This window comes from Cnephaeus nilssonii (assembly GCF_951640355.1).
Source record: "Cnephaeus nilssonii genome assembly, chromosome: 15".
Lineage (NCBI taxonomy): Eukaryota > Metazoa > Chordata > Mammalia > Chiroptera > Vespertilionidae > Cnephaeus > Cnephaeus nilssonii.
In genome coordinates, this window is record NC_137086.1 from 24,818,760 (window position 1) to 24,827,735 (window position 8,976).

At 36.2% G+C, this 8,976-nt stretch overlaps 1 protein-coding gene across 1 annotated transcript; it reads left to right on the forward strand.

Annotated features, from left to right (window-relative positions):
- The first annotated feature begins 12 nt into the window (after window positions 1-12).
- Window positions 13-7,917, forward strand: CRIPT (CXXC repeat containing interactor of PDZ3 domain). Its single transcript, XM_079791710.1, has 5 exons — window positions 13-148; window positions 3,673-3,738; window positions 4,401-4,455; window positions 6,367-6,470; window positions 6,777-7,917. The coding sequence occupies exons 1-5, from the start codon at window positions 133-135 to the stop codon at window positions 6,839-6,841; spliced, it is 306 nt and encodes a 101-aa protein (XP_079647836.1). The 5' UTR covers window positions 13-132; the 3' UTR covers window positions 6,842-7,917.
- Window positions 7,918-8,976: the final 1,059 nt, after the last annotated feature.

Consider the following 8,976-nt stretch of genomic DNA (forward strand, 5'->3'; position numbering starts at 1 on the left):
GTTGGAAAGGCGGGCGGAGGGCGGAGAGGCCGGAAGTGGTTGTGGTAACCCGGAAGGGGTATCCTTCCCTGGCTTGTGTTGTTGTTTTCAAGCTGCTCCTGCTTCTGCGACTAAGGGAACCATCGCGGAAGGATGGTGTGCGAAAAATGTGAGTTAAAGGGCCCCTTCTGCGGGAGAAGGAAGGTAGGAGAACCTAACTGGAGTTCCCCGGGAACTTTGACCTTTTTCTTTTGGTTCGCCCATAGATCTCTGGTTCTAGTCTCTGTCCTCCTACCCTGTCCTTTGACTGTTCCTGCCCCACCCCAACGATCATACTCTCCTATATGTTTTGCATTCCGGATGGTCTGTTTTTGTACCTTTGTTTATTTGCGTTGTTTCCTCTCAACCCAGAATATCCCATACAGCTTCTTGACTGGCTCCCTCGCCCCACAGACCCTCAAGGTTAGAATGAATTTACTTCAGATCTCACTCATATGTGGGATATAATGAACAACATAAACTCCTGAACAAAAATAGATCCAGAGACTAAGAAACACTGAACAGACAGTCCAACCTCAGAGAGAAGGCAGGGGAAGGGGTGGGTGGGTAAGAGAAAAGTCAGGGGAAGGGGGTGGGTAAGAGATCAACCAAAGGATTTGTATGCATGCATATTAGCATAACCAATGAACACGGACACTGGGGCGGAGGGGGCTTGTCCTGGGGGAGAGGAAGGAGGGGTCAATCGGGGGAAAAAGGAGACATATGTAATACTTCAAACAATAAAAATTAAAAAGTAAGGAAGAAGGGAGCAATGTAGAATCACTTTCTGTGCTTTAAATTATGTGTACAAATATCAGTAGTTCAGATAATCCCGGACATAGTTTTGATATTACTAGTAGTAAATAACCACACCACTTTAAAAATTAAAAACATTTCTGACAATATTCATTGTACCTGCTACTTTAGACAATTTAGTGAAAACATATCCATTTTAATTGTGGTGAATGCAATGTGTGAATTCTGAGAAATGAGACATCTTACATTTTATATTACCTTGTCAGATAGAGGTAGACAGGGCGATGAGGCATGATGGATTTAGATTTGAGGAGTAAGAACTGGAATCTAACAGGAATCAGTTGTGGTCTGGAAGCAAAATTCAACAGTGAGGATGTTTCCCATTTAGACAATAACCAACAACCATAAAAAGTACTTGGCACCTGGCACTTGACTGGAAGAGAAAATTCGGTGGTCCTCGGAAAAACAGTGATACAGTTTGGCATTAGGGCAAAGCTTCTTTTCACTGTTTTTGCCATGGCAAGGAAAATGTGGTGTCAGTGAGGGTGGGGAGAGTCTCCCCGGTTGCCATTTCAGTTGATTTTTCCAAACTCTTAAGATCTTTCAGACATTAAGCAATATTCTACACACAATCCCAGATATCCTACTTAGCCCTTACATTTTTTGCAGTATTCTGTTGGTTAAGGTTCTTTGGGTTTCAATTAACAGAATCTAATTATAGCTCTTTAACTAGAAAGGATATTTGAATATTGGGGCATTTCACAGAAACCAAGAAGGAATGACATATCAGAAATTGAGACAATTCTAGGGTCCTTATGAATCTACTTCCTAGAGCACAGCCATTAACAGGGCCCACCTACCAACCTGTTCTGGTCCCTATATCTTTCATTTCAAATATTCTAGAGAAGCATGTCTCATTTGTCTAGCTTTGGTTATAGGTTTTTCTCTAAGCTATTCAGTGAATTATTCAGGGAGAAGGTTGAGTATTGCAAAAATTATTACTAAGAGCTTGTCCTGATGGAAAGAGTGGCCAGTTTCCAGTAGTTACGCCTTCCACAGACCTTGCAGCCTCTGATCCAAAGTCTCAAATGAACCATCGTTTTCAGATAATATATTATTAGGATTGCATCTGAGCCTAAGAAATTTAGAAACTCTTCTACCAAAGGGGTTATAAAGTCTTACTGGTATACCAACAGTAAGGCTAGGTCTTGAAAATAAAAGTAGTCTTAAGTTGTTTTTACAAAAATGGAACCAAATGTCACAATAAAGTAAGGATTTAAAAATAAAAATAAAAACTTGTTAAATTTTCTCACTGTTATTAAAATATTCAGCAAATACAAAAAAAGTCACTTCAACATTTGCCAGATTTAAGCAAATAAAAATACTGATGCCCGATTAAATTTGAATTTCAGGCAAACAATGACTAATTTTGAGTATAAGTATATTCCATGCAATATTTATGACTTAGTTCTGTTTGCTGCTCCTTACTACTGTGAGGAGTTCTTTGTCCCAAAGCACTTACTTACAGGACATTCTTTCCAAAAATAAGTATTCGTTGTGTATCTGAAATTTAAAGTTAACTGGGCATCCTGTATTTTATCTGACAACTGGAAGTCAGTATCCCACCCAATGGCTTTGGCGCTTTTTTCAAGAATACCCACAGTATTGAGGCAAGGTGGCAGGAGATTCTCACCACTTTCAAAGCAGTCTGTGTAGACTTCACTGGCTTTTAAAAGAGTCTTTCCTCCCTATAGTTGCCACCCAGTGATTCTAATACCAATCTAGAAGATACCTTATTTTTGACCTCACAAACTGTCTGTATGTTTAAAAATAACTGTCATATGCCCAAGTCTCTTTTTCCCCAAGCTAGACATATCTGACTCTTCTGTGACAGGGTTTCAAGTCCTCTTATGTCTAATTAACAATCTATTTTGTTTATATATCCCCATTGCCACATACCCTCTCTAATACCTTTCCCACATAGCTTTCTTGGATTTCTTAGCCAAGGTTGTTTCTTTCTCCATGGAATTTCTCCTAGTATGTTACTCTCAAATTGTTTTAGCTCTCAATTGTTATACTTATTTTAAGCTCATATTTTAATTGAATGGTTAACTTTTTTTCGTTGTTGTTTCTCTGAACCCTTTGAAAATTTGATGAAAGCTATAGATTCTTACCAGAATCTATAAATACAAGGAATATACAAAAGGTTTGTGTATAATTTCATCTAGTTCATGTCCACTGGTAAAATCCAAGTTAAGGACTACTGTTAGAGAAATCAGAAAGCTCCTTGAAATTTAGATCTTTATTTAACCCATCAGGGTTTTTTTTCTCTGTATTTTATATAATGGTTTATACTTGGTATAAATGGCTTATAGATGTTTAGTAAATATATATGGAATGAACAGATTAGTTTACCTAGTTTGTTTAAAGTGTGCAGAGGAAGCCTATTATAAGCCTACTAAAGACCCAGTCCGGGGGGCCCTCAGAGAACGTCTGGGCTAAGCTGGCAGTCGGACATCCTTAGCGCTGCAGCGGGGACAGGAGAGGCTTCCACCACTTCCGCTGCACTCGCCATGAGCCCAACTTCTGGCTAAGCAACACTCCCCCTGTGGGAGCACACTGACCATCGGGGGCAGGTCCTGCGTTGAGCAGGTTGTTCCCGTCAGGTCGATTTGCATATTAGCCTTTTATTATATATGATTATACTACAGATTTTACTATGAGTCTGTTATACATTGCCCATAGTTAATAGCATAAGTCACAGTTCACTAGCCCTGACCCCAGCATTAACAGGATCCTACTATAATATGTCTGTTGAGACCATTGTGAACTTTGGACAATATAATATATTTCTTAGATAGTAAATACTAGTTCCCTTTTACTTTCTTGTTATAACAGGTGAAAAGAAACTTGGTACTGTTATCACTCCAGATACATGGAAAGATGGTGCAAGGAATACCACAGGTATTTTTCCTTTTAGAACACAGAAGTTGGATCCCATACTTTCTGTAAATAATGTTTTAGCTTTTAGATTATTTGTAAAATGAAATGTTATGTGTACAAAATATTTCATTTATTAAACATTAAATTGTACATGGATTCCCCAACAATTTAATATCTTATATAGTTCTCTCAGTTACATGTTGGGGTTCCTAATTTGGTTGGCAGGAGACAGTAAAATTATTAAATGACTTTCAAGCAATAAGTATATCATAGTAATTGATTTGATTTAGCTTAATTACAGTTGGTATCTAATCCCCCTCTTCTTACCTGATTTTTTGTATTCTTAAACAAATCATTTCAATGTTTTCACCTTCTTACTCATTTTTTTGGTATAAGATAATTTATTACAAGACTAGCCAATATCACCTTCCTAATTAAAGTTCTGCTTTGATTCTGAGAAATAAAATGATTGTGTTTTATCTAAATTTTTATTGTTTTCCTAATAAGTAATTGTTTTCTATTAAGAACCTGGCTAGTAAATGAGAATTTTTGAAAATTTTGATATAAACTAGTCTGGTAGGGGGTCAAAAAGGGAACGTTTTAATTGTTTAATGCTATATGTATGTATTATATGTGACATTTATAGAAATAACTCACTGAAATACATGTATGTTTTGACATAGAAAGTGGTGGAAGGAAACTGAATGAAAATAAAGCTTTGACCTCAAAAAAAGCAAGGTAGGTATAAAAGCATCTATAGAATAATAATACGTAAAATTGCCACTTTTTAACATCAAGCTTGCTGAAGTGAATTTGGTGTGCATCATTCTATTGTAATAAAACAGGTAGTTCCTAGCATGCAAAACCAAGCTTTCTGTTTCAACCTGCTGGTTTCACTCTGTTCTTCCTCACTATATCAATACCTGAAGATATTAGTACTATGGTAATTTTTTTTTTAACTTCATCCGAAAACATGACTTTTATGTTTTCTAGTTTTTAGTTATCCTGCAAATCCTGGTAACAGAGAAATGTAGAAAGAGCACAAGTTCTGGAGTCAGACCAAAATTTTAATCTAGACTCTCTCACTGTCTAGCTCTGTGACCTTACACAAGTTAAGCCAGTTGCTTAACTTTTCAGAACTTTACTTTTCATCTGAGAATGGGGATAAAAATGTCCCCCACCTTAAAAACAATTCTTGACTCCATGCTTTATTATATCCAATCTTAAAAATCCCATGAACTCTTCCAGCTGCCACCCCATTTCCTTGCTTCCTTTTACAGCAGAAGTTTTCAAAAACCTTATCTAGATAGTTTCTCAATGCCCTTAAGTTCCAGTCTCTCCTTCAGCCATTCTAGTCAGCCTTTTATCCCAACCACATCCCTGAAACTGCTCTTGTCAAGATCACACATGACCTTTAAACTGATGTCTACTTCTTTATTTTTACCTTACTTAATCTTTTAACAAGACTTTATTTTTGGAACCCTTTTTTCTTTTGGCCCTGGGACACCACACTCTTCTCTCCTCCCAACTCACTGGCTGTTTCTTCTAAAGTGCCCCTGGACTTTTTTTGTCTTGTTATAAATTTATAATTTCTCCTCATTGACTTTAGTCTAATAGCTTTAGGTTCAAACTATCTGTTAATGACTCCCAAATGTGTATCTCTAGTTCTGACTTCTCTGAGCTCCAAACATACATCCAACTGTCTACTTGATTTATCCAAATGGATGTCTAACAGGTAACCTCTTTTTCTTTCAGTTTTCTAATCATAGTTTTTTCATCATTGCACTATTGTCCAATCCAGTTGTGCAAACCTAAAAGCTAGAATTCCTCACTGGTTCCCTCCTTTTCCTCACTCCCCATACCCATCAGCTAGCAACATATAACCTGAATCCACCTGCTTTTGTGCATCTCACTGTTATTCCCATGTCCCAAACCACCATTATTTCTTACTTGGATACCTTACTTTCTATCTCTCTGCTTCCTCTCTGTTTTCCTGTAAAATCTTAGAGTAACCAGAACTGTCCTTTAAAAGGCATGTAACTTCTTTGCTGAAAACCTCCTTTGTTTTTCTTGTTATGTTGAATAAAATCCAAGCCCCCTACTATGTTCTTACAAGGTCCTCCATGATCTGGACCCTCCCACCTTTCTGACTTCCTGTTGTAGCAATCCCTACATCAGATATGCCAAGCCCACTCCCACTGGAAGAGGTTTGTGCTTATTGCTCCCTTCTAGAGCTCATCCCTCAAAACTGGGGAAGGAACCCACAACTAAGGTGTGTGCCCTTGACCGGGAATTGAACCTGCAACCCTTCGGTGTACAGGCTGACACTATAACCACTGGGCCACACGGGTCAGGGATCCATAATATTTATATTATCTATCGACCAATCGATCGATTGATCAATCGATCGATCAATCAGACAAATAGATCAACAAATACATTGGCTATAAACTGGTTTGGGATTAAGTAAGCATCCGCTTGCATGGAAAGGGATAGAAGTGTGCAGGCATTTTATAGAGTAGCCAGAGCTGGTAGAGTTTGACAGAGGGAATTGAGAGCATGGATTAATCCCATTTGTTGTTCAAATGAGGTTATTTAAGAGTGTTTCTATGGGATTATACATTTTTCTTTCTTTAAAAAATTCTCTAGATTCGATCCATATGGAAAGAATAAGTTCTCCACTTGCAGAATTTGCAAAAGTTCTGTGCACCAACCGGGTTCTAATTACTGCCAGGGCTGTGCGTACAAAAAGGGTAAGTTTAATACTTTCTATTCATATCAAACTTATTTTATTTGGTATTGATTTGGATAATATAGAAAAAGGAGTAGCATTTATAAATTCTATTACAGTCAAATCCTTCTTATTCCTAAGGCAAAATAGAACTTGTCCATCATTAAAAATATATATTTCCTTTTTCTGTTTTCTGATGTTATAAAATTATGGTTTTAGCTTCAGGGTTGACTTAAATTAACCAAACCAAACCATTGTTATTAGATATTTGTTGGTATTATTAGTTGGTATTGTGATTTGACATGTTCACATGTTTTCTTTTGTTTAGGCATCTGTGCAATGTGTGGGAAAAAAGTGTTGGATACCAAAAACTACAAGCAAACATCTGTCTAGATGTATTGATGAAGATTCTGTCTTTCTGTATGATTTTGCTTTCTGCTTTAAATTTTCAAGGCATATCACAGATGTTCAAGTTATAAAATAACATGTTTTAAGACTATTAAGTTTAAGCCAGGGAAGTTGATTCATTCTTTTGCTCTCTAGAAGTTCTGAATAGCAACAATGGAACTAATCTGCCTTACAAGCATCTTATTGAACTAGAATAAGAGGCAAATTTTACAACAAAATATTTTCCCAGTTCTGTAACACTTTTTATTTAACAATATTCACATAATTGTCATTATCCGCTCCCTCTACTTTATACTTACATATATTGCAAAAGTGAAAAGGGGATTATTGATATTTCCTCAGAACTTGGCATTAGGATTTGTAAATTTCCCCTCATTCCCTTGTTGGTTGCCTAGTTCTTAGAATCAGCAGTCCCTTAATTAATTTCAGCTTCCCAAGGTATTTAATTATCTGAGACCACAATTGCTGAATGGTTCCTTAGAAATTAGCCAAAACCCAAATCAAACACAAGTTCTATTTATGATTTTTAAAAATTTGTTCTTGAAGCCATAGTGCTTTCATATGAGAATAAGAACACAAGGGATACTCCATATATATAAAAATGAATACACTGGATTTCAGAAAATACATGTTACACACATAACCTTGAATTTACACTATTACGAAAGCCAGAAGAACAGTGTTCATTATGACAATGTATGATAGAAATGAATCACTACTCTTTGGGAAGGTTTTTGAAGCAAAAATGAAACTTCTTTAACCTTTCCCCCCCAAAAGAAATAAATAAAACAAAGCAAACATTTTGATTCTCAACATACATATCTTCAAAGAAAGATTTTTTTTTTAATGCTACTTTCAAAGGTTTAGGACTTCTGCTTTGGAAATCTGCAGCCTGGTAGGGGAGACCAAAAAAGTATCCCCTATTGCAAAGTATAGTATGTGTAAATACTTATCACTATAAAATGTGTAGAATAGATAACATGATATACATAGTATAGATATTGCATTATTATTTTAAAATTATTATGGAAAATAAAGTTTAACTGTTTAAGTTTTTAAAATAGTGTTTCTGGGATATGTTATTAATATCTAGAAAAACCACAAGGATCATGTAAAATATAAATAACAATAGCTGTGAAGGCAGGAAGTATCTCCTCATGCTTTAATCAATTTGGGACTTTTAGTTAAAATCAACAAAAGGAACTCAGTTAGAGAGTGGCCCAGATACATTAAAAGTTGGGTTTGGCTCAGTGGGTAGAGCAGATTGAAGGGTCAAGGGTTCGATTCCAATCAAGGGGGCACTATCTCAGTTGCAGGCTTGATTCCGGCTTGGTCCCAGTCCTGGCTCAGTTGGGGCTTGTGTGGGAGACAACCAATAGAAGTGTCTTTTTCACATCTCTTTCCGTCTCTCCCCTTCCCACTCTCTCTAAAAATCAATGGAAAAATATATATCCTCAGGTGAGGATTAACAAACAAACAAAAGTTGGGTCAACCAACTTAGGGAAAAGTACATTTCTCAGGTATTAACCGGGATCTGGACTTCCACAACTCACATTTCATGTGTATGCCTTGAGTGGCCTCCTTCATTAGTATTAAACCTCAGATCAGAATACAAGTATTATAAATCTTCATATTGTTGAAGTAATAATATGACTGCCATATATTGAATAGACTATTAGATGAAAAGGAAAATCACAAAACAAAACATGAACATAAAATATTTTTTTAAAAGGCATAATAAACAGAAACTATAACATTAAATGAGATGATAGAATTAAAGGCAAACATAGTTTTTAAGTAAATGTTAAAGTGATGAAGTAAGGTACTTTTTTAAATCTCAGACTAGATTCAAATATATATTAGAAACAACTTAAATATCAATAGAACACTTCTTCAGTACATCATAAGAACATGGAGCCATCAAAATGATATAAGAATTCTATATGCTATCTATGCAGAAGTTTGGGTATATACATAGAAAACATCTGAAAGCTATTGATACTATTTCCACCCCCCCCTCCCATGGAGTGGAACTGAAGGTTGAGAAAAGAGAGACTTAACTCTTTATAGCCTCATGCCAACCACCTAATATTTTTAGCTCCAAGTTTTTTTTATCTGGG